This window comes from Python bivittatus, unplaced genomic scaffold (assembly GCF_059951505.1).
Source record: "Python bivittatus isolate LINGU-HERP-01145 unplaced genomic scaffold, Pbiv_v1 ctg000610_np1212, whole genome shotgun sequence".
NCBI classification, from domain to species: Eukaryota; Metazoa; Chordata; class Lepidosauria; order Squamata; family Pythonidae; genus Python; species Python bivittatus.
Window position 1 is genome coordinate 53,525,113 of NW_028277088.1, and position 27,596 is coordinate 53,552,708.

The 27,596-nt window shown below is 36.5% G+C and overlaps 1 protein-coding gene and 1 pseudogene across 1 annotated transcript in view; both read right to left on the reverse strand.

Annotated features, from left to right (window-relative positions):
• Positions 1-27,596, reverse strand: part of TPK1 (thiamin pyrophosphokinase 1) — a 293,030-nt gene that overhangs the window by 91,757 nt on the left and 173,677 nt on the right. The window contains exon 5 of the mRNA XM_088150863.1: positions 7,500-7,595. Within this exon, the coding sequence (XP_088006989.1) occupies positions 7,500-7,595 (96 nt within the window). The remainder of the gene's footprint in view (positions 1-7,499; positions 7,596-27,596) is intronic.
• Positions 1,176-1,289, reverse strand: LOC112542116 (U2 spliceosomal RNA; annotated as a pseudogene).

Below are 27,596 nucleotides of genomic sequence, written 5' to 3' on the forward strand. Positions count from 1 at the left end.
CATTTAATTTTAAATTTATGAGGTTAAAACATTCTCCATTTACTTACTGTATATCTGGGCAATTTGTGAAGAAAATGCATTTATTACACATGAATCTAGTATCAAAATGGGAATGTTATTTTGGGTTGAATATTCATAAAATCAGCTCAAACAATCCTACTTGGAGCTCTCTGCCTCAGTCTATATCTAGATGTGTTTCTATGCTCTCTTGGTTTAACAGTGTTGTACTCACAGCTGTATTTTCTTCTTTTATTTTATTGTATGACAAAATTGTTATGCATTCTATAGCACACATTTTCTGTATTGTATGCAAACAATTTCTCATAAAAACCAACTTAAACATAAAATTTAAAGATCCAGAAAATTAAAAAATAATTATTTAATTTAAAATTAAAAAAACTACATTAATTTAACAACAGAAACCAGCTGTTAGCTGAACCGAGAAATGAGAGGTAGCACAAAAGACTGCAGAAACTCTGCTTTCTAGTTCTGTTTGGAATGGCCATCAATCCTTTGGTCTGCATGAAAGTGACTGGAAACAGAATTGTCATAAATCACTCTGCTTTCCCATTGCAACTCCTCCAGGCAACTGGGGATAAGGATTATTGGACTGGATTGTAGAGTTGTTGTATGCCTGCTTCATTTCACTAATTCATGAACTAATAATGACTTAAAGATAATAATACAGTCTATCTTAATGGTTTGATGTAGCGATTACATACTTATTTATCTACATTTGTCTGGCAATCACACTATATGGGATAGATCCAAAATAGACTGCTGGAAATACTAAGTCTTGAAGAAACCATGGCTGATTTGTTTCCATTGCTTTTAGTGAGTCTTTTACCAAGTTTGGCTCCAATCACCACAAATATCTCATCAATTACAATTGTAGGATCCCCAGCTTTCACTTAATACAGTAAAGATCCATCTACTTTGTTATTACACACTGATTTCTACAGAACAATTCAAAGCATGTTTTTAACTTATTAAAATACATGGTTGGTAGAAGCACCTAAGATGTGCCCCAAATTTAACCTTCACAGTCGTGCTTCACTTTCTTTCTTTGTGCCTGCCTGCCTGCTTGCCTACCTGCCTGTCTTATCAAATTTATATAGTCGCCCATCTCACAAGAAGTGACTCTGGGAGGCATAAAATAATCAAGTAAAAAAACAACACAGTTCCAAAAATCCATTTAATATATAGTCCTCAAATAGAGGACATATCAAATATTAAACTAATAAGAACAGATTCTACACTTGATCTTAGCCAAAAGGCCAAGAAGCCTTTTCTTACTTATTTAGTGTTTTAAATTATATTTAGTGGTGCCTATGGCATCAATGTAATAAGCCCCATGCTCTCCATGATGAATCAGTTTGTCACCTTACACAGATGCTTTTTTTCAAAGAAAGAAAGAAAGAAAGAAAGAAAGGAAAGGAAAGGAAAGGAAAGGAAAGGAAAGGAAAGGAAAGGAAAGGAAAGGAAAGGAAAGGAAAGGAAGATAGATGATATTGTTCCAGGTTACCTGACAATATCTTCACAAAGGATTGATCCTTCTTATATATATCTTGCTATTTCCATTTTTATTTTTCTAGCCTAAACTGTCTTCATTGTATGATAGGGAAAGTTTAATCTGATATGAAAGCACTAACAGAATATAGCTGTGGACTATGTTATTCTTTATATGCAGTATGTTTTACAGTAAAACTCCAAAGTGAAGAATGAATCCATGATTACAAATTCTTGGATTTGGCACTAAGATATATACAGTATATAGGTCTTCTCTTTCTCAGAGTTAGCACATGTAACATGTATGACATTTAATTCATTGTGTCTCCGTTTTTACTTGCATAAACACATATTATGATGCAAAAAGTGAAAGGTGCTTTTCCAAAGTACCAAAGATTTAGTGAAATAATTGAAGTATAAATTAAAGGAAAGGACATGGAGATTTGCACAAGTATTTTGTCAATGTGTATCCCAAATTCAAAACTGAAATAAGCATGTAAATACTGTTGACAGTTTTTGAAATATCCAAAAACTAATAGGGGAAACATTTTAGTTTGAAATGATTGTAATAAAGTAATTATTAGCCATAGGCTCAGGTACTGAAATATTAAATAATGTAAATCAGCATTCTAATGTTTCAAAAGTTTTTTGGAAAATATTATCAGTGTATTGGCTTGGGGATTGCAGCATATATTATTTAAAAATAAAGGTGGGATAAAAAAATCTAAAAAACCCTCTTTCCTGGCATTCATAATTACAGAAAAAAATGGACTTTTCTTTATATCTGTTACGATTCTATCCCTGACAGAGTTAATCAGTTCATTGGTATGAAATTCAGCTCGGCTAGCTGAGTTACATCTCTATTGATAACAAGTTGAATGAATCCTGGAGCATAAAGATACAAGTGTCCTCTTGGCCACAGAAGATCAATTAACAACTTGTTTGGTCCATAGCATTTAAAACCTCATTAGTAGTAATGGTCTGGACATGTCAAAACTGTGAGCTCAGATCTTTGGATTCCAGCAGTAATCCAATATGAGGAGTGAAATAATAAATAAATTATGGAGCTGCACCTGTATTGGTGTTGTATACTAATATCCAAGATTTATAGCACAAGGAGTTACATATGTCCACTGTGCTGTCGATATTCTTAATTTAATCCTGAATTATGCTATGTTAGCTACTGCAGAAATAACTTCAGGAGCTGTAGAACACCTTTATTATTTTTCACCCGCTATTAAATAATGGCATTCTCTCTCCAAATGTATAACATCCCAGTCCAAAATTATGCAGAAAGCATTCTGTACAATTAAATGGTCAGCACTCTATAACTCTCTTCTGCAAAGTGTCAGTGACATTATTCTTCTGGGAAAAAAGTTAAAGCTCTGAAATCTCAAATGGAAAAGTTCCCATGTCTTTTTTCCCCCTGTATTATTCACACAAGTTTTAGAACCTACCAGCTGCCTTTCAAAACTCTTGCAGTCAGAACAAACTGACTTAAACAAGCTGCGGGGATTCTTCAGACCTCTGTACAATATCACGTGTGATCGTGGACATCTGTCACTGACTTGGCCAGGTATATTGGTTTTGAGGCCACACAATACACGTGTTGCACCACAGGTGCACTAAGTAGCAGACTACATAGGCCAGGCAGAAGAAGAGGAGACAGACAGGAGAAATGGCTGACCTCTTCATGCCATTGCCGTCATGCTTGCATGGAAGGTAAGCATGTTCTAACTTTTAAAGATTTTGTTGCCATGTTGCTTGTTTTTCTTGCCTTCTGTGCATGCTTTGGGACTCAGTCTGTATGATATGAGTGGTCCACCTTGTTTTCTTTGCCAGGGTCCTTTCTATTCTAGCTATACTATCCTGAAAGCCTTCACCCAGTTCAGCTAAACTGAGAATTCCTTTGAGGGAGCAAATGGTAAAATGTTAATTTTAAAGTTGTAGCATGTTTTATTTCCTACAGAGTCTTATTCTTTTAGGATTTTATTTTCTCTTAACAAAGTTACATAAACATCTAACAGTATTTTGAATAATAAGAGTAATTTTTTTGAGTTATGTCAAAGGTTGTTGGTCAATCTTTTCCACTGTTCTAAACTTGGGCTAAAGCAACAAACGATCTCGGCACCTTCAAATGGACACTGGGTTTGCCCACTTCCTTTCTTAACCACCTTAGGAAATTGCTTGTTAATGGATTTTTGGATGATAAGAACCTCTTTAAGGTTTAAGGCTTTTAAAAGGAAAATCTTTACTTTTGAATAAACAGCAAAAAGGTGATTAGAATGTTGATTTTGGAAAGTTATAAATGGATTAAGGGGCCAGATGGACTTGAAAAGTTTTTGAAATTAATTACAAGAATACTTCCTGTGGGTTGTTTAAAATGTTATAAAAATATATATGAAGACTTTGAAATCAACTGCAAGAAATCTTCCCATGGGAAAGTATTGTTGATTAGAAAAAAACACATGACAAGAGAGGACTTTGAAGGTTGAGCAGAGAAAAGCAGAGAGATTATAATTAAAGGAGAAGAGACCTATTAATATAAAATGGAGCAATATTATCTGACTGTGGAAGAATTCAAGGATATTTGAGAACAATGCATTCAGAAATTGCTTTTAAGAATGTCTGCTATTATAAAAATGGATTCAAAAGTAGTTATAGAAGAGAAGCAGATTCTACTGGATAAAACAGAGACTGAAACTGATTTGAATGTGGATCTGAAAATGGATTTTAAAATGTCATGCTACAAGGAGGCTATGGAAACTGATGTTATACTGGATTTACAAATGAAACCAGCTGATGTCTTAATAATTAACGGGGACATACATATAATAAATTAGAAGAGTGATTAGGACAGCTTTCCTATCTTGGATTTACAAAAGAGATGTCTTAAACTTGTAAAGGAGTTTCTGAGTGGAGACAAAGAGAAAATGATAAGAAATCAACTTGTGGGACACTATTTGAAGCTTCAGAATCACAGATCAGGTATTTCACACATGATCACCTTTGAGATTCCTAGCACACGATTTTTCTGGTCCTAGGAGACTGGGGAATTGGCAGACAGTTCCAAGGAGGGCTCCTTGATGCACAGAGGAACTGAAGAAGCTACACAGAGTGTAAATAAGAGGTAGCAAAAATGACTACACAGGAGAGGGAAGCAGTGGCAGCAACAGCTACTGCTGTCTCTTCTCATACAAAATGATCTTCCAGCCACAGCTCCACAACCTAGGGAAAGTATACAGACTGAAAGGCCAGGCTGTGACTAGGCCACAGCTGTGTAACTAAAGTAAAGTCTCCCTCAATCAAGTCTTTTGGGGACTACACGGCCATGCCTGCCTGCCTGCCTAAGTTAAATATATTATTATGTCTCCCCGTTTCCCCCCTATCCTAATAAATTATCTACCACTTTTTAGGAAAAAGGGGGGCTTGTGGCATCACTCAATGCATTCTTCCGCACATTCCTTGTCAACCTCACTACCTTTTGAACCAGAGACCAGATTCCTTCTGAAAGAAATGACTCTTATGAAGTAAGGTGATATATGCACCGTACTTGCTTATTTATATAAATAAACATATTTTAATCCTATTTTTGAGACCAAAGCACCACATTAACCTAAGAAAGTAAATAAATAAATATATGGGCTAGGGAATGCTATGGATTTAAATCCAACACATCTGGTAGGCAACTATGTTAGAAAGAGTTGGACAAGGTCTTCTCAAACATTGGTATGAATTTCTTTTCAAAGACAGTCTGCTAAATATATGAAACCTGGAATGGTATAGGTCATGTGTGTCATCTGTACTACTTCATTATGGGTCTTTGAAACAGCTCCTGGCATCTTAGAGACTAGATCCAGTAAGTATGGTATAAATATAACGAAGGAAGATAACTTTTTAATACACCTAGTGGGGAATCCTGCCAGGGACCCAAAACAGCATGCTTCATTCCTTCCCTTTCCCTTCCTCTGGTATATTTACATGCTACAAGAATGCGACATTATGTACAGAATATTTCAACTTTTATAGATAAAGAGGTAGATCTTTTGCATTCTTATGAACTAATATCTGAGAATTTAGGTTAATTGGTGCATTGCTGTGCTACTAAACTGTATCGGGGAGGAACTGATGCCGTGTGTGAGAAAAGGAGATGGTTAGTTGAAACGAATAATTTCTTTCTGGAAGTTTTTCAAGAAAATGCAGGGAGAAAGATTTCAAAAGTCATAGAGAATGTTGCCGCCCCAGGCTTATAGTGCTGTTTGACATGTCCATAAGCAATGTATGCAAAGAGTGCTTGTGCATATATGTAACATCTCTTCTAAGAGATGTTTACTGCGCCACACTCCCAAAATAAAACACTAACTATGCTCAGGCTAACTGAGCGATATCATTATAACTGAACCAGAAAAGCGACAGACTTCCATCAAGCCCCTCTGGGAAATATAAAAGGTCAAAAAAAGAAAGGAAACAAAATAAAATGACACAAACCACTGCCACCATATGTGACAGCATTTTTGGTGCAATTGACCTGACAGAAAAGAGGCAGGATTCAAAAAACAAGTGGTACAATATGTCCTTTCCATTATTTGTATATCTGCAAAAGCAGCATGTTCATACAGAGCTCAAAACTGCTACCCACAGCTGCCATTGCATGCAAGTTGTGTGACAATATAATTGAAGAGAAAAGTTACACTGCGTATTGTGGCATGCATTCAGCTCAATTACAATTCCCCAAAGAGATGCTTCCCCCTTTCCTCCATGCTGTTACAGTTAGTCTTGTTAAGCTTCAAAGCTCAGATACTTATGGAGAGCAACATCCATCACGACTCCTAACGATGGATTGCATTATTAGGAAAATGACAGCAAGATCAAAGCATTCAAAGATTTAAAGCACATGCTGAAAGGTGTATTATTGAAACACCCTAGCAGACTATGTGGCTTGCATTGTTCTCACTTTAGAATTTGCTTTTAGAAATCTTTGGAGAGATCACCATATGAGCTAACAACCCATACTTTCATAGAAGCTACACTGTATAAACAGCAGAACTTAAGTAAGTTTATTCCCTACCTGGAGTTCAGATATGCTATCCTAATAAGAGAATTCACTGTATTTTTTACATATAATGAAAAACAATACAAGTGAAATTGCAAAAAAAGGGGTTACTATTTTTTCTTCCAGCAGTACCACATACGTAAGATGCCTTTTAAGCATCGAGAAAGAAATAATATATAATTAGTGGGAAAAAGCAACTGGCACGTGCATCCATAGAGTGGGCTAAGTCCTCACGCAGCTTCAGAAATGAGTATAATGAGCCACTGTTCTCTGCAAAGGAAGCTCGCAGATGGCTTTACGTGGGAAATGGTCTGATGGATGCTTACTTCAAGAATGGAGTTCAACAAAAGATATAGGACTATCACCAGCATGGATGACAGACCAGTAAGAAATAGGTAGGGAAACAGGAATTGTCTGGTACTGCTTTTCACTGATCAATTACTTAGACTGAGAACAATTTTAAAGCACTATAGGATTGGCTGTCAAAGATCAACTGATTTCTAGGATCAGATGTATTCTGACCAATCATATTTGTATCTCAGCTTGAACTGCTTGTAATTCAATCAGCAGTTCCAGAGATAGTAAAGAGTGAGTGCCTGATATGCCAGGTAAATCCCTGTTCATTTTCTCAACTGGCTGGAAGATGAACAAGGATTCTGATTCCCACACGGCCCAGAAGAGAGGAACTAAGTGACAGCATCTGATCATGCTCAAGTAGAATAACTGAACTGCAGAATAACATTCAATATTCAATTCTGATCACCCCTCAAGAGCCTTAGAGTTTTACCAGCAGAGAGCCATCTTGTTTATTTTGCTCCTGCCTCAAGTAATGTGATATACTTTGATTTATCACAGTACATACAGTAGACATGCAGAGTGAACACACCCAGGAAGATGAACACCCCAAAATGTGTAGAGATAGAATTGCTAGAATTACCTGCAAGCCTTTCTTTTCTATCTTCTGTTGAAGTATCTGAAGGCATTTGGTGAAATCTGTTAATTCTTGATCTGGTGTCTCTATGAGCTCACACCCCTACAGAGAGGCAAATAAAAAACAAAAAGAAAAAAGAAAACTGAATTATCTTACAGCGTTAGAATCAAGCAGAGTTGTTTCTATAGCTTTACTAAATGCTGTATTATCTATCGAAACACAGCTGGCACTGGCTGCCAAAATTGCTGGTACAACAGCTCCAATATTACCTGCAGAAGCCTTTGCTTATATGGGTATCATCCACATGGGTGTCTTCATCTCCCAAAATTACCTAACCTCCATGTCTATTGCTATGAGTTCTGTGAACTGATGACCACACATTTGGTTGGGGAAAGTTGATCTAGCTACAGTGGGACATATTTAGATTATTAAAATGCATTTTCCATGAAAGGCCTTTGAAAATGATTTAGAAATTACATTTATACCAGACTTTTATACATTTTATACATTATACAGAAATTACATTTATACCAGACATTTATACATTTATAGGACAGAGCTCAGATCTTATTAAAAGTATAACCTTTAATCCTACCCAAAGTCGTTGAGTGGTCCTAACACTTTAAATTATAAATCAATGGTTTCCTAGCTCTAGCTAGCTAAGGTCTTCAAAACTCTCAATAAGAGGTACACAACCTGAGACCCCAGAGATTTCCAAAAGCTGTTACTAAATTAAAACATCAGATTGTAAGAGAGAAATTAAATACATAACTGGAGAGGAATCATATACAGTACTCCTATACTCCTTTCAAGTAATTTTAAATATAAAGAAAATCAAATCAAAATTAATTTTGGTGCTGGCTAGGGAATGTACTCATTACTTTTTGAGTATAAAAAGTATTTGAGTATTTCTTCCCTGGCATGGAAGAAGTTGCACTCCCTTTTCCTAAAGTTTGGGACCAAATCATCTGAAGGCACCAGGCACTTTTACACTGGAATGTTCAAGCATGACATTTGACAATGGAGGCCCTGCTGTCCGGCTGGCTTGGTTAGTTCTTTCTAAGTAGCAGCCCCACATCCCTGGAATCCAATGGTAGAGAAGTTCACTTTATTTATATTCTGTCACAACGATAAAAAAGACCCTTGGGAGGTAACAATAACAAACAAAACACAGTAATAGAGACCAAAAATACCTTAGAAATACATTTAAAAAACTCAAAATCGCTATTAGATTTCCTTCCTTCCTTCCTTCCTTCCTTCCTTCCTTCCTTCCTTCCTTCCTTCCTTCCTTCCTTCCTTCCTTCCTTCCTTCCTTCTCAGTTTGGCTGAATTACACTATACTTGAAAAAAATATACAAAACTGCTGACTTCAAAGTTGCTGTGTCATGTGTGTGAGGGTAGTGCACTCTGAACAGCAGATTAAATATATGGATAAATAAAAACAGAGCTGGGTTCAGATATATTTATAGACAAGGATTAAAAAAACCCCTCAAAACCAAACAACTTTCACTCTATTTTACATGAAAAAGTTTGTAATCATGCAGCAGCTGTGACCATATAACCAACACACTATTTCAAACAAACTAATATCGATAGGACATGACTGAACATTGAAGGTTCATCACAATAAAATTTAGGTTCACCATTGGAAACATAATGAAATGTATAGGATCTCATACAAATACATACACACACATATACACACACATATACACACATAATATGCAATATTATATAAATGAGATATACTTAGGAATAATATGTAAGACAGTATAAGATAACTTAGACATTGCTTTCATATAAAATAAAACATGTCCCATGCCCTGCTAGATGCTTCATCCTGTGGCTGACCATCTCTCTATGGTCAACTGACTGGCTCAGTTTTGCTTGTTGGTGCATATGATGTGCAGATGTATCATAAACTAAACCAAATCAATCAAATGTTGAAAATAAAAGCTCATGGAAGATTAAGAGATATATCAGATTGTGTGTGTTTTTTTCTGAAACTAAACACTGTAACTCTAGAGATGTTTTAGGAATGATTGGCATTTGTGTTTAAAAAAAATAAATCTCCTGAAAACAATCAGGCAAAATAGATATAAAAAATAAGTACTTTTTCTTCTGATAAGTACTTTCAAAACCAGGTTTAATTGTATGCATTTTTGCTTTTTCAAATTTTAAGTAAGCGGACTTTGTTGAATTCATTTTCAAAAATCTTACTGCATTACTTCATTGACCAAGAAGCCAAATCCTGGAAACTCTCTTACTCTCTATTTACAATACTTAGTAAAAACACTGAATATGCATGCCTTAGAATGTTTGTATACAAAATAGTGGAACATGTATAGAGGAGAGCATATAGTGGAGAGATCGGGACACTTCATTCAGAAAACAGAGTCACTCTGCCTCAAGTGAAAGCCAGCAGAATCTCTCCATCATTCATGGGCCTCTGTACAGGCAAGGAACCCCTCTTAGTGTCTGGATCAAAGCAACACAGCTGTTCCAATCCAGCTCTTTGAAGGAAACATAATTCCAACCTGTGGTGCTGCTTTGAAGAGGCACTTCAATTGAAGCTTCATCGAAGTAAGACACTCCTTTGAAGATTATAAATATTTGAAGAAAATTTACTCTTCAAATATAGAGACCTTTGGAAATCCAAACACTATCAAAAATATGTCGCTTTGTATGAGCAATAATTTGAATGCTGAAAACTTCCATTTTAGTTTAAGATCCAAATATTACATTCCTAATTGTTCTAACGGAAAGCCAACATTACCGAATAATATTTTAAAAGATACTACTTCATGCATGACCAAAAATAGTCAAATTGTTTGGGGTGGGGCTGTATGTTGATTAACTTATGGCCACCAGGTTTTTGAATGCAGTGTATGCAAGAATAATTAAATAGAAAATTGAAGTTGTCATCATTGGCAGATAATAACAATATATTTTATTAACCACGCCTGACCATATCAAAAAGCTATAAAAACAATACAGAGAAAACAGTAGGACGTGTTCATGATAAACTGTCAGCCCTGCAGTCAACTCCAATCTGTTCTATGTGGTCTATCCTCTTCAAAGTGGTCTTTGATATAAAAATTGTAATCTTGCTAGTAATATGCAGGTTCACTCCCTGCAAGAAGTAAGAAAGTTTCTCCTGGGTGTCCCAATATTTTTTAACTTTTAAGTAAAGATCTAAGTAAATGGTCCTTTCTGCAGAGAACAGTTTGCCATCAAGCTGGATACATGCGATGTCTCCAACAACTGGTGCACCATGTATACATGGTCTTTCTTCAAATGAAACTCCATGAAACCTCCCATCTCTTTCTATGGAATCTAGTTGTTCAAAATGTGCTCGATAGAAAGCTTTTCTAAGATGTTGGGGCATATAAATTGTTAAATACTTTTCTATTTGGGAGGCTGCTTTGTGTTGATCCAGCCACTTTTAAGGACTTAGCACATTTAAAGGATGTGATATCATTTTGGTGTGGAAGAGAGGCTGTTCAGGGACAATTGCAGGCAACTGTGCTGCCTCCCCCCCCCCCCCCCGCCCTTCGAGGCTTCTCCCCAGCGTTAGCACAGCAATAAAAGCTGCCAATAAAAGCTGCAACCTTGAAAGAGGTGGAGATGAGACAGGAGGAAACAGAGGAGATGGAAGAGCAGCAGCAAACAACAGAGAAAAGCAGTTGAATAAAAGAAGGCATTTTTCCTTCAGAGAGACTGAATGGTCCAGAGAAAAAGAACTATAGAGGCACAACAAGGAAAAGTGCAAGTGTAAAAGCACAACGTGGAAAGCTGCAAGAACTCTACATACTGGCCAGTAACAGAGAAGAAAAAAACCAGAAGAAATTCCACAGAGAGAGAGGGATTAAGGCAGAAGAGTGTTTGTAAGAAGAAAACATTGTTATAGAATAGTTATGCAATAGAGTATAGTATAGAGGAAATACTGTAATAGTAATTGAATAGTAATAGAGTATAGTAATTATTGTAATAGTAATTGCATAGTAAAATAGAAATAATAGTAATAGGACAGAGGCAACAGAAAACACTCATATATAGACTTGTAAGTTTCATATTTCACTTCTGTATCTTGTTTTTTTCAAAATAAAACATATCCCCAACCCTTATAGGAAGATATAAAAACACCTGTCCAAAGTCCAGTGCTTTTATGGCTCTTTTGTGTCTCCGTCAATCTAATTGGGGGCAGTTTAAAGAAGAACCAGTGACACTTGGGCAGCAACATCCAAGACCTTTCATTTAAATTGTGCTTGGCCTTCAGATCTGATTGGACTGGGAATTGGGCAGAGAATCCATGTTGTGAGATAATATTTGTAAGTTAGGCAGCCCAAGTGAGAGGAGAGGTAAATAACAAAAGTTTGCGCACACGTGCCAAGTAGTAAGGCCATGCAAGAGGACTGAGTTTCTGTAGAGCTAAGGAGGCATTTCTTGAAATGGATTGTATTAAGGATTTTCGGATCTACGTCAAAGCACATTCATTAAAAGCAGCTCAGGATCTCATGGGTTTCAGGGCATATCCTGAATTGGACCAGAGCTATGTGCAGGGAATACTGTTGATTGGATTTTGCTTACCAGGATAAACTTGATCTGTGGATGAAGAAGGAGCTGAAAATAATTTTACATCAGGTCTCTGCAATGATCAAGACTGAAGTGGAAAAGGTGATCTGGAATAAGACGTGGGCATATATAGCAATTGTTAGCACCTTCTTAAATCAAACACATTTCTTCTTCCTGCTGTGTAATTCCAGGAGAAGCCACCATTTCTTTTCCTATGTGAGCAGCCTGACATTCTCCAAAAACCTTTTCCCTTTTGAATTCTGATCACCATTCTGAATTATTGCTACATCACATAGCACTCATCTGTTAAGCTGTAAACTGCAACATTTTGTTGCAATATTGCAGGAAGTGTGTTAAGCTATAGCATACTTATTGGTTTACAAACATAGTCGCCTTTTCATTGTTAGGTTGCTAAAATGGTAGCAGAGAGAAAGCAGTAGGAACTATAGTAAGATTCCAAGTCATGCATCCATACATTCAAACTTTCAAGGAATAATTATGTTAGCCTGATTAATAGGAGAGGTAGAGATATTGCCTTATCACACTCTATAAATGGCATTATAGAGTAGTAGTGATTGATGGGGAAGTTTGGTCTTTCAGCATGTAAGATGAATTTCTCTACTAAGTCATCATTTCAGCTTGCAAGGGGGCTGATGCCTGCAATTTTTAAAGTGCTTTGGAGTCATGGACAGTTCTCTTCCATGTGAATAGAAGAACATTCCTTGAATTATGCAGGCTAGTTAACCAACTGCAAAAACTTCTCCTTTTTATCCAAGACAAAAGACTTCAGGAATGTAAATACTGGACAAATTTCTGATGAAAAAAAAAAATCTAGGTATCAGGAACAGAGGAGAAATGTAGCAGATCTTATTGAAAATATTTAGGAAAGTCATTCCTTGTAATTTTTTTTCTCAGGGTTGCTCTGAAGTATTTACTAATATCCAACAATTCCTTGGTTCTTGTATGTGTGACTTACTGGTGAATGACTCATACAGAACCAGAACTGATGGGGAAATAGAAATGCATGTTCACATGGAGGTGCCTCTCCTCTCATTGGTAGTTCTTTATGTGAATCAAAACCATATCAAGGAGTATTCTTATTTTAAAACTACTGACTTACTATACTATTATTTAAATGTATTTTTAATAGAAAGAAAATGAACTCCCAGGCTAACATCAGTCTGTTTCTGAAGGTGTAATGACATATTAAACACATCTACTGGTTGAACAACTGTATGTCTGATGACAAAAGATCTCAATATGCCTTTTGAGTTGCACAGCTGTGCAGTCACCATTACTAAACTAAAATATACATTTGCATACTATAGCCAATTTATTATGGACTACTTAGTATCTTTACCTTTTAGGGGGAGATTAAACAAATTTCTTTATAAATGTAAGGGTATATTAAAAGTACCCTTCAACAGGATTCTTCCATGAACTCATGCTAATTCAGCCTCAAGAGCATCACTACATGTTGAAGAATCATGACACAATAATAGTAAATAAAATTGTTATCCTAAGGGACAAACCTGTCATGTATATCTGCTGCAACATGTAAGAAGCACATCTGTAGTGCTACCCCATAGAAACACATTGTCTTTTGACACAAGTTTTTATTTAGTGTATATGGTCAGCTTGAAACAGTGAAATGGTACAACAACATGGGATTTTGGCTGAAATCCCTATTAAGCCATGATGATTACTGCATTTCTCACATCCAATAAGATGTGAAATCATAGAGCAGATGATGTGAGGGATTGCTAACATTTAAAAGAGTTAATGCAGGATACCTTTTACTTATTGTGGCCAGGAAAAAACATGCAGTACTGATTAATGACCATTAATTAAACACTACTTAAGCATTTGGTTTTTTTGCCCCCACCAAAGTAAAATTAAACAAATTCTGTTCAGCATTACCAATGCTGAAATCCTTTTTAACTTCAGAAATATTCTTATGGAGAAGGTGTTACTGAGGACAATTTGTAGCTTGGTTCAAATAATTACAAGGGAAAGAATAAGAAAAATAACTTTCAACATTTCATTTTTAATGAAAGCATTTTGAACAGATTTAGACAAAAATTGCACACAATTCATACCAAGTTATATTCCACCAGGGGTCTTAAGTATGGTCTGTTATGATTCTCAGCAAGTGTGATGACAATAAAATGAAGATATTATCATTTTGTATTTATATAACCATCAACTGCCATTCCGTGGCACTTTTGAATATTCTTGATACCAGTTACATTATACTCCCATCATTCAATATTTCCTAATCTTGTTCTTCTAAAAATAAAAATGCAATAATAAAAGTAAATAGGATTTGACAATCTTTTCAAAGTGACAGCTTACAAAATTGCTATCTAAATGCAATCTAATCAAATGCAAAATAACGTATACTATTTTAATATGCCTCCTGAAGAGAGATAATGACACTAATAATAAGAATTCTGGGCATTTCCATCAGACCTTCTTAAAAGATTTGTTTAATAGACATATGAAAAAATATGCTCAATATAAATTTAAATAGTCTGAAAAGGACCATATATGAGAGTTAAATGAAAAGTAATGTCTCCATTGTTATAAGTCATCAACATAATAATGTAATATACTAATCAACATAGTAATGCTGATATGTTAGAAGCTTGGATGTATTCTTTAGCAAATGTTCTTTCACTTTGGTTGATGGAAAGTTGCTGTGAGATAAGGGTATCAAGCTGTTTGGGAAATGGAAGTCTGCAGGGAGCATCTGTTAAGCCACATGCCGTGATTGAGTTTTAGACTGCTGAAGGAGTCCCTCCAACTGAAATTCACTGCCAAATGCAGGTTGGTTATGGTGATGACTGTGTTAATGTGAGTACTGTGTGTCACTGAGCCAAAAAATATAAAGGTGGTGAACTGGGAAGAGATGATTTGAGTAATTAACAATGAAGTGCATGATCTGTGATAGCAACTGACAAGTTTCACATGGGAAAGGTTGATGAAAATATTACAGACAATTGATGGATCAAAGAAAATTGCAGTGAAGCTTGACATTGCACTGGAATGTGTGGGTCACGTTACTAATGTTCTCAATATTGGAAGGTTTATGCAAGACGGGATCCTCACATACAGTCCAGACTTACTATGTACATTTATTTGAATAAAATGAAAAAGGTTGAAAGGACTGTCTGGAGCTGTATGAAGAGACAGTGTAGAGTTCTTTCATGACAGCTTTATGAAGCTTGTCCATTGTCGGCAGAAATGTGTAACAAATGGTGGTGATTATGTGGGGAAGTAAATACAGGTTACAAAAATTTCCTGTTTCATTTATTAAAGAATCCCTATTTAAACTAAACTTATGGAGGTACAGGCATTACTTTTCATTCAAACCTTGCATATGAATGTAATAAAAGTACAAATGGATGAAAAATGGGTACTTGATTTTTGTGTCCCTCTTGACAGACTTGCCTACTACTCTGTATTAAAGTATGGATAGCAAATTGGAAGCCCACAAGCCACATCTATCAGAAGTGTGTAAGTTTTTAATGAAATATACCTCCTTCCTAACAAGGCAACACAGGATAAAGCAGTAGAACAATAAAGTATTATGTTTGCTGTAAAATATCCTATTTGTAAAAAATCAGCACTGCACCTATTAAGTTAGGCTAGAAAAATTTTCCTACTTTTGTAGTTATTTTTTAAAATAGGAAAGCAGTCAAAAATGGCCTCTCTAGCTGAAGTGTTAAATGGTACAGTCTGTTCTGTCATTTTAAAATTTTGCTACCTTATTTTTTCTTTATTAAACTAGGGGGGAAAAAACTGCAGGTACAAATGTCAACTGAACTGTAATATACGTGGCTTACTTAAGACAGTAGAATATAAATTATCAAGAACATATTTCTAAAGTTACATATAGATGTAATATTTAAAAAAACAGCACAGCACCTCTGCTATTCAGTAAAGCAGCCCAGCTCTTCCCAGACTTCTTTGCAATCTTGGGGGAAAAAAATGCTGCTAATAAGGAGTCTACTCATTAAAGTTAATGTGACTGTTAAAGCAGGAACATGTTTTTTTCAAGCTTTCACAGTAGCCTGAATATACAGTATTTGGGCTATTTTAATATACAGCAGCAAGGTGCTGAGCTTGTGTGAGGTCCATAGGACTTGTTTTGAAGCACAAAGAACCCTAAAAAATACTATATGATACACACATTAAAAAAAAGAGAAGGAAAAAAAACTTTTTAAAAATAAAGATTGTATTAACATAAGCTTAGTACTGAACTTTCTTTGGAAAGCTTACCCAAAAATAGTATGCATGTCTTACATCATTTTAGTGCCCTACAAATTCTTATAAAGACTAGGAATGATACTAATTTTATCCGACTATCTGATGTAAATTGGATATGGTCCTTGAATTTAACAATTGGTTAATTGTTGTAATTGTTTATTTCTCTGTAGTCAGTAATATTTTTTTTAAAAGAAAAAAATTACGTTTGATAGGTAATTTTTGTTATTTCTTCTCATTGTTCAATCAAACAGTATTCAAAACTTTGCTAATACTGATACACTTCCAAAGGAAATATGATTTAAAATATCACCTGAATACACATTCTTCCCCATAAATTTGAGCATGTTTCTAAGATCTTGAACAGGACTCTTAAAAACAGCAAGTTGATCATGCACAGGAAGAAATACAGCCCATAATACAAGAAGAATTAGTGGGATGCCGTAAATAACATCTGTGCACTTACTGTAGATCATCTTGCTGACAGAAGGCATTGCTATGCAGACTGCTCAACTATCACCAATGAAGCAAAGCCAATTATTCTGATAGGTTCATATGATAAATTGCTGTCATTAGTCAACATCAAACTGTTTCATGAAGTTCTGCAGGGCAGAAATTAACCTGAAATGGCACTTTATTTTATATGCTAAAACATAGCTATAAAAATTAAAGGGTAGGACTTCGCAGATATTTATTTACTTTCAATTGCAGCATATCCAATTTATTCAATTTTTTGTCATGTTTTGCTTCTTAACCACCAGCCTTCATTCAACAATCTGACAGTTAGACTAGGCTGTTTTCCCCATCTCTGAAAATCAACAAAATCTCAGTAAGAATGAAAACTTACCAAATTATCTGTTTCCTCATGTCCACTGTCATATAGAAAAACCTTTTGGAGAACCTCTCAATAAAGTATAATTATGATATTTGATGTGAAATTATAAAAGCAAAGATTGTCCAGGTCGAGACAAATTGCATAGGTATTGAACAGATTTGCTCATGGTCTAGACAAACTGCTATTCCTTATCTGAGAAATCCAGCAGAATGGGAGGAGATTGTAAACAATGAGTCTGTAGGCATCTGTAGGCATCTGCATCTCAGTGCAGGAATTAATAGAAGTCAGCCTGGATTTGTCAAGAACACATCTTGCCAGACTAGTTTCATGTTTGGTCAGGTAACTTGCAAGGGGAGTTTGACAATCATATTCAGAGTTCTTCATCAAACTGCAATGATGTATCAAATGAGATACCACAATATCAATCCAGTATTCTTCCACACCTATCATTAATGACTTGGATTAAGAGGTGGAGGAATATTAAGCAAGTTAGAGGGGGTAGAAGAAGAAAAATGGCAAAATGATAGAGATGTTGGCTAAAAATAATGGAATGAGACTGAATAGTGATAATGTAACATTCTTCACTCAGGAGTATGTTCAAGTTTAGTAAGGGGCTAGGTAATAGTACATACCCCTTCATGGATCACTGCCTTGTCGTGGCGAAGGGGCTTGCGTAACTCAGTGAAGCCATGAGCTATACCGTGCAGGGCCACCCAAGACGGACAGGTCATGACAGAGAGTTCTGACAAAATGTGGTCCACTGGAGAAGGAAATGGCAACCCACTCCAGTATCCTTGTCAAGAAAACCCCATGGACAATGTTAAAAGGCTAAAAGATATGATGCCGGAAGATGAGCCCCTCAGGTCGGAAGGTGTCCAATATGCTACTGGGGAAGAGCAGAGGGCAATTCCAAGTAGCTCCAGAAAGAGTGAAGCGGCTGGGCCAAAGCCGAAAGGACGTTCAGCTGTGGATGTATCTGGAAGCGAAAAGAAGGTCCAATGCTGTAAAGAACAATATTGTATAGGTACCTGGAATGTAAGATCTATGAACCAAGGCAAGCTGGATGTGGTCAAACATGAGATGACAAGATTGAACGTCGACATCTTGGGAATCAGCGAACTGAAATGGACGGGAATGGGTGAATTTAATTCGGGTGACCATTATATCTACTACTGTGGGCAAGAAACCCTTAGAAGAAATGGAGTTGCACTCATAGTGAATAAGAGAGTGGGAAAGGCAGTAATGGGGTACAACCTCAAAAACGACAGAATGATCTCAGTGCGTATCCAAGGCAAACCATTCAATATCACAGTCATCCAAGTCTATGCCCCAACCACTGATGCTGAAGAAGCTGAAGTTGACCGCTTCTATGAAGACCTACAACACCTTCTAGAACTAGCACCAAAAAGATGTCCTTTTCATCATAGGGGATTGGAATGCTAAAGTAGGAAGTCAAGGAGTAATCGGAATAACAGGCAAATTTGGCCTTGGACTACAAAATGAAGCAGGGCAAAGGCTAATAGAGTTCTGTCAAGAGAACAAGCTAGTCATAGCAAACACTCTTTTCCAACAACACAAGAGACGACTCTACACATGGACATCACCAGATGGTCAATACCGAAACCAGATTGATTATATACTTTGCAGCCAAAGATGGAGAAGCTCTATACAGACAGCAAAAACAAGACCAGGAGCTGACTGTGGCTCAGATCATGAGCTTCTTACTGCAAAATTTAGGCTTAAATTGAAGAATGTAGGGAAAACCACTAGACCACTCAGGTATGACTTAGATCATATTCCTTGTGAGTACACAGTGAAGGTGATGAATAGATTTAGAGGATTAGATTTGGTAGACAGAGTGCCTGAAGAACTATGGACGGAGGTCCGTAACATTGTACAGGAGGCAGCAACTAAAACCATCCCAAAGAAAAAGAAATGTAAGAAAGCAAAATGGCTGTCTGATGAGGCTTTACAAATAGCTGTGGAAAGAAGGAATGCGAAAAGCAAGGGTGAAAGGGAAAGATATAAGCAACTGAATGCAGATTTCCAGAGAATAGCCAGGAGAGATAAGAAGGCCTTCTTAAATGAACAATGCAAAGAAATTGAGGAAAACAATAGAATGGGGAAGACTAGAGATCTCTTCAAGAAAATTGGAGATATGAAAGGAACGTTTAGTGCAAAGATGGGCATGATAAAGGACAAAAAAGGCAGGGACCTAACAGAAGCAGAAGAGATTAAGAAGAGGTGGCAAGAATACACAGAAGAACTATACAAGAAAGATCTTAATGTCCCTGATGTCCACGCTGGTGTGATCACTGACCTTGAGCCAGACATCCTAGAGAGTGAAGTCAAGTGGGCCTTAGGAAGCATTGCTAACAACAAAGCTAGTGGAGATGACAGGATTCCAGCTGAGTTATTTAAAATACTAAAAGATGATGGTGTTAAAGTGCTGCACTCAATATGCCAGCAAGTTTGGAAAACGCAACAGTGGCCACGGGATTGGAAAAGGTCAGTTTACGTTCCAATTCCAAAGAAGGGCAACACCAAAGAATGCTCAAACTATCGCACAATTGCACTCATTTCACATGCTAGCAAGGTTATGCTCAAAATCCTACAAGCTAGGCTTCAGCAATATATGATCCGAGAACTACCGGATGTACAAGCTGGGTTTCGAAGAGGCAGAGGAACTAGAGATCAAATCGCCAACATTCGCTGGATCATGGAGAAAGCACGAGAGTTCCAGAAAAATATCTACTTCTGCTTCATTGACTATGCAAAAGCCTTTGATTGTGTGGATCACAACAAACTGTGGCAAATTCTTAAAGAGATGGGAATACCAGACCACCTTACCTGTCTCCTGAGAAATCTGTATGCGGGCCAAGAAGCAACAGTTAGAACCGGTCATGGAACAACCGATTGGTTCAAAATAGGGAAAGGTGTACGACAAGGCTGTATACTGTCACCCTGCTTATTTAACCTATATGCAGAGTACATCATGAGAAATGCCAGGCTGGAAGAATCACAAGCCGGAATTAAGATTGCAGGGAGAATCATCAACAACCTCAGATATGCGGACGATACCACCCTAATGGCAGAAAGTGAAGAAGAACTAAAGAGCCTCTTGATGAGGGTGAAAGAGGAGAGTGCAAAAGCTGGCTTGAAACTCAACATTAAAAAAACTAAGATCATGGCATCTGGACCCATCAATTCCTGGCAAATAGAAGGGGTAGAAATGGAAGCAGTAACAGACTTCATTTATTTGGGCTCCAAGATCACCGCAGACGGAGACTGCAGCCATGAAATTAAAAGACGCTTGCTCCTTGGGAGGAAAGCTATGGCAAGCCTAGATAGCATATTAAAAAGCAGAGACGTCACCTTGCCGACAAAGATCCGCATAGTCAAAGCTATGGTTTTTCCAGTAGTAATGTATGGCTGTGAGAGCTGGACCATAAAAAAGGCCGAGCGCCGAAGAATTGATGCCTTTGAACTGTGGTGCTGGAGAGGACTCTTAAGAGTTCCCTGGACTGCTAGGAGGTCAAACCAGTCAATCTTAAAGGAAATCAACCCTGATTGCTCATTGGAAGGATCGATAATGAAGCTCAAGCTCAGATATTTTGGCCACCTAATGCGAAGAGAGATCTCTTTGGAGAAGACCCTGATGCTGGGAAAGATTGAAGGCAAAAGGAGAAGAGGACGGCAGAGGATGAGATGGTTAGATAGCATCACTGAAGCAATGAGCATGAAACTGAGCAAACTCAGGGAGGCAGTGAAGGACAGGAAGGCCTGGCGCAATATGGTTCATGGGGTCACGAAGAGTCGGACACGACTTAACGAGTAAACAACAACAAAAATAGTACATGTGAAAAGGATCACGGGTCAAATATGAGTCATCTCTGTGATGTGTCTTCTAAAAAGGCAAATGCAATTTTAGCTGAATTAACAGAAGAACAATGATCAGTTCATGGGAAATAATAATTCCACTATATTCTTCAGGAGTCAGACTCCTACTATGTCTGGTTCTGGTGATCACAAAGATTTATAAAAAAGGACAAATGCAGAGAAATGGAGACTATATTAGCAACTGGGAGTAATGGGTGTCTTTAGGTTTGGGAAAAGATAACTAAACTATCATCAAGATAGCACTTTTTAAGAACTTGAAGGTGGACAAAAGCCCAGGACACATAATAATGGTTTTATGTTGCAATAAGGCAGATTCCAACTGAATGTTAGGAAACAAGCTTAATTGTTGCCATCTGTTTGAATACTTATATCTGGATTCCAGATGAGCTAGGCGCTGATCTCAATGCCCACTTTCAACTTGATAAATCTATTTAATTCTTTATGCATTTTCTTTAATGTATACAATTCTGTATGCAATTTCCATGTTAGGTAGCTTCCTATTAGAATTTGAACCATAACAGTTATTCGAAAGCAATCACAGGATTAGAATTAAGGGGTCACTGTTACAAGAAATTTAATGAGGTGAGCAGTTTGAAAAAATCATTTATTGAAAAATAGAACCTTAGTTCACACTGTGAGTCAAAAGGAAGAATAAGTTTATTTTTATTTAAAACATTTGTATATTGCTTCCCTCCCTTTTTTAAAATCTCAAAGCTGTTTACTATAACATTTTATTAGAATAAATTTAACCAGTAAGGCCTTTGTTAATGAGCCAATAATCAGGTCTCATGCCTATTCAGAACTGGAGGGAGATGGCTGATTTAATTTTGCTTCTAAGGAGGATCATTATCATCAGTGCTGTACTTCCTTCCTGAGAAGTGCATCTGGGAGTTCTATGAAGTCCTGTGTATTTCTGAGTCTGGTATAGTGGTAAAGGTAGGATTCTCAGAGCTGAAGTACTGAAAAGAAATTCATTATATCAAAGGACCTTGGTCCCAAGGCTTTGCTGACACAAAAATGCTTGACTCTAGATGAACTTCAAAGAATCAAGAGAATGACACGTGCATCTGCTTCCTAGGATGCGAGAGCCAGTTTGTTCTTTGGGATTGATGTTGCAAGAGGGTGGATCGAAGAGGCAAGAGGAATCTAGAGAGATTAAACATGCTACTTTCTCACTTGCTAACCTTCACAGACTTTCCAGAACAATTTTTCTGCAGAACACCACACAGTTGAATATTAGCTGGCAGTGAAGCCCCTTTTCAGTTATTCCTCAGGAACATTATGAAAACCTTTTTTTAATGAATTTTAGCTCCAGATCATTGTATATTTCTCTAAACATGTATAGTTTTGTTGTTATTTCTAATTATTTTATTACTTCTGTATCTCCCTTTTTAAAAAAACTTTGTTGTACATCATCCAGGTTGATAAGATTTGGGCAGTAAATAAAGAAACAGGGAACACTTCTCATAGGTGTCTGCTGTAATTAAAATACTGCATTACTGAGAAATGTCATATATCTTAGCAGTTTTCAATCATTTCTGAGCTTGTTAAATCCATCAACCAACTTCTTTGTAAACAAAGACTGTGAAAACTAAAAGTCCAAAAAATGAACAGCTAAATTCTTTGTACTGTAAAAAGTAAATTGTTAATTTACCATGAACTATTTATTTTTCAAATGCTGGCATATGTGTAAGGATAATAACTGGTTATGAAATAATTAACAAGAAAAAATAATAGCAAACATTATTTCACTATTTAGAAATTTATTTACCAGTTCTCATAGCATATTGCTACTAACAAGAAGCTAATTCACCACTGAACTTCAGAACTTCTTTCTAAGAAAGATCAGGCTATTTTCCTCTCAGTTATGTTTCTGTAAGCAAACCAAAATATTTCCTGTCTAAAAAATGTGTCATAAAAGCTGGCTTAAAACTGGATTTAAAAGCTGATTTAAAACTGGATTGGATGGGAACTGTTTTATGAATAAGTTTTAGTGCTACTTTAATTGTTTAATTTTAGTTGTTTTTATTTTATGTTCATAACCGTCGACTATTTTGAGTTTCTGCTGGTAAAAAAAGGTGTGGTATTCATTAACAACAATAGACAGCGAAAGTTCATCTTTAAGAGTTACTAAACCAGGTTCAAGGTTTTGCTTATGACTTATAAAGCCCTAAAGAACATGGGACCAGGATAACTGGGGGAGTGCTTTCTCAATTACAAACCTGGGTTATTGCTAGAGTCATCAGATGAGGCCCTGCAATATATGCTATGGCTTGTACATCATACATCAAGCCTTTTTGTTGTGAATGATATGAATAGTTTTATTTTTGACTGTGCAACTGATACTTTGAGCAGAACTTTATGCCTGTTTATTTTCTCTCGCTAGCATTCTCAATCCTTTTAAGATAATTATGAATACTTTTTTGTCTTCTAACGTAATAGCTATATTTTGTGGGGCCCTCTTCTGATATGTAATAGCAATACAAGTGATCTGTTGGGCTGCATTTTGCTCAGTGATTTATAAATGTTGAAGCCTGAATCTATTTTAAATTAATGCCTAGATACCTTAATCTTTCCTACTTTGACTAGCATTCTGAAACTTTTATAAAGACTATGTAAGAAGAATATTTCCATGTCTATAGAAAAGTACTACAGGTAGTCCTCACTGAACGACCATTCATTCAGCGGGCGTTGAAACTTATGAATGTTGAGTGAGAGGTGCTTACAAAGGGGTATTGTAGTTGTGGCTGTCGTAGTGTCCCCACGGTCATGTGATTGTGATTCCTGTGGCTGGGAACTGGCTCACAATTACAATGCTGCAGCATCCTGTGGTCGTGTGATCACCAATTGCAACCTTTGCTGCCAGCTTCTGACAAGCAAAATCAATGGGGAAGAGTGCAAATGGTGACCATGTGACTGGGGGGTGCAGCAACCACACAGGATTCACCTAACAGCAGCAACTGGGACTGCTGGAACTGCTGTTGTTAGTTGGTGTGGTCACATAATGTCACACCTTACAATGTCAGGACCAGTTCCTGGTCCCAATTACCATTGGTAAGTTATGTCTACCTGTATGGAAACTAGGTTTGAGCTATACAGAATGTGAGACTTCCTACAGAAAAAGAAAAGAATCTTCTTATAGATTAGCTAGTATTTTATAACCCTTTCATATACTACATTCAATTTACTGAAAGCCTAAACCCTTGTCCTAATTGTATGGACATACAGTACATATGCACACACATATATGCATCTAAGTCTGGGGATTGGGACAGTTCTAAGAGTAAAGTTAAAGGAAAGGAAATGTAGAAAAAAACAGACAATAGTAATACATGTCGTTGTTGACAGTACAAACATTTGATAAATCGGGCTCTTACTAAACTATGTAAACCTGATAATATTTAAAGTGTTAGAAACACTTTTTATATTGCAGTAGAATTACACAGCTGTCCCACTGAGTACTGTTATAATGGAAGCTTTCTTCAGCAACTACTTCTAAAACTTCCTCCAGCAACTACTTCAGGAAAAAACTTCCACTGAATGCAATGTACAGTTTATTTCCTCTACAAGTAATTAACATTCCATTAACTTTCTCAAGCAGTTTTACTTTCTCAGCCTGTTACTTTCACCTATTATTCAGGAAAGATAATCAGAAATCAAGAAAAATCAAGTTTATACCATTTATCCTCTACACCACTTGTCAAATGACTATGGACTAAAAGTAGCTGCTATATAATCTTCGTGTAAACTTGCTGACATTTGAATAAAAGCAGGTTGACAGATTCACAGGGAGCTTAATTCCACTAATTTGAGGTGGTAATGGTGTGAAGGTTAAGCAGAGGAACGCTGACATTGCAGCTACCTTTATACTAATGTGTTTATTAAATGAACAAAATATGTGATGTTCCCAGTAACTATTGAGATTTCAAGTGAACTTAAAGTGGCTTTGGATGACTGCAACTTTCATGTAGCAAACACATGTTAATAAGTACATTTAATAGGATTGAGAATGTGCAGTAAGCAACTGTTTCAATAATCCACCCACACTTAATAAGAGAAAATAGGTCCTTTCAAGACACATCTTTATGACAGCAAGAAAACAAGAGATTACATATATATGCCCAATGTTTTCAGAATTGTTTATCCCTAAACTATAAACTGTTCCTTTAAGAATATCATCTTCACTGTCCTGGCAGTAAATATTTCTGATTGGTTTAATCAATATTTCATATTCTACAGTACCCAACATTGAAATACTAATGTTCCATGGTACAGACAATAGCAGGATGAAGTTTAGTTTCTCTAATGTCTTTTTTCCCAGTAGCAGAAGAAACACAGAAGATACATTTTATCCTAAAAAGCCTTATACAGTAACAACTGTGCAGGAAAAATCAATAACCTTATTATTCCGCTGAGTGAAATCTACAACAAAATCTTGCAGGTATGTATTCTCCTTAAAAAAGAATTCAGCTGTTCAAGAGTCAAAGTATTAATTCCTTCGGTCTGGAGCAGGCTGCCACTACAATTCCTATTCAGTAGCTCTTTTTAAACTGATATTTCACTTTCTATAACTTCTGGCCATGGTTATTTGACCAAGTTTCTCTGTACTTCTGTAAGCCTCAAAGTTATCATCAGCATGATCATTTCTTTACTTTGTTTCTTAATGACGACGTTTTAGCAACAGTCCTGCCTTCTCAGCATCTTGGTACTTCAGGTATGATGTTGCAGGTGGAAGACTTAACATTATTAAGCCCAAAAACCTACTTCATTAATTCATAGCTGAGATGGGATTTATGCTGGGGCTTCTTGGTTCTCATAAATGGTCTTTCCATTCACCTTCATTTCTCAAACAATGGGCTGTAAAAATAATCCTGATTTATAATCTTGACTTTTAAGTACATGAATATTTAGCTGTTAATAATAAAACATGAGAAAGCAACAGAGCATGATTACTCCTGGCATGTGAAGTGGTCAAAAGGTTAAAAAACAATTGGCACTATTTTTACTGTGAACTTGGGTATCAATGGAAGAAACAGGACCATAACTGCATTGGAAATGGGTCCTGATTTCCTGACTTGATTGTCCCAAATCAGAAATCCCAGAAATGGATTGCAAGTAGCCACTTAAAGTGCTAGTATATTTAGTTTTCAGAATCACACATTAATTCAGACAATATATAGGTATAGGTATAGGTATATACAGTATATACATATACAAAAACCCTGTCTAACCCCCAGGAAGATACACACATATTCTGACACCAAAACAAGCAGCCACTCGTTAACCCAACCCCCCCAACCCCCCTTTCAGATCTCTATAAATACCCACAAAAGGGTCACATCATCCTGGGCACAGAGAGAACTGCTCCTGTCTGTGCTCCTGCACTCTGAAGATGCCGGTCACAGATGCTGAAGAAACGTTAGGAAACAAAGCTTCCAGAACACAGTCACACAGCCCGGACCCACACCAGCCTTCGTATGCCGGCCGTGAAAGCCTTCGACAATACATATATATACATTGCTTGTCAGAATTGTAAACAGACAGTGGAATGCTAGCCTCCATGTCAGAAGATTACTGTTTAGATCAGCAACTAGGTGAAGCTCAGAGAATATAAATGGGCTCATTTATCTGTTCATGTGACCTTTCCAGGACTTTGATGGTTCTATGGTGTCTTGAAGTCTGATTGCATTCTGTTCACCCTATTGCTTCCTGCTGCAACACATTTCTTTTCTAATCTCTTACTTTCAAACTATGACTGTCAGTTTTAATTTAAACATCTAATGAAAAATGCATCACTTTTGCTCATTCATGCCTACAAATAACAATATTCAATAGTACAAAACCATGTAATAAAACTAAAAATACAAGTGCACACAAAGAGTTGCTTAGATCTAACATTTTAAAGTTATGTTTAATTCTTGATTCAGTGCATGCAGAACTAATTTGAAAAATATTTATCCAGCTTTTCCACATAAAAAAGACTCAAAGGAGCTAGCTAAGATAATTTTAAATCTTAAGTGTGTATCCAGCTTTCTAAACATTTTCTTTTTTTCCAGAAGAATGCCATCTTTTTTTCAAGACATTGATTTGCCAATTGGCAGTAATCATCTCCACATACATAATTCCATCATCATGGCACAATGAGTGGATAACAGTGAACAGCATATAACATATTTGTCAGAAGATTCCCTTCAATGCTCCAGTCACAGAAAATGCTAACATATAAATCTCAGAGCTGGCTTTGTGCCTAAGGTGGGACAAGAACTCATGGTCTCTGAGTTTCTAGCTTTTTTTTTTTTTTTTTGAAGCAGAGGAATCAATTTTCAGATTATGAAATGGTTACCAGAACCATTTTTTAAAAAGTGTTTACTTAGATCCACCCCACAGGAGTTTTTGAAGAGGAAAGTTGGAATTAAAAGTAAGGAACAACATTCAGAGGACTTGATCTATATTACCTTCTATTGCCTTTCAACAACTCAGTAAGGCATTATTATCTTTTTAATAACTTGGGATTAGAACTGCCA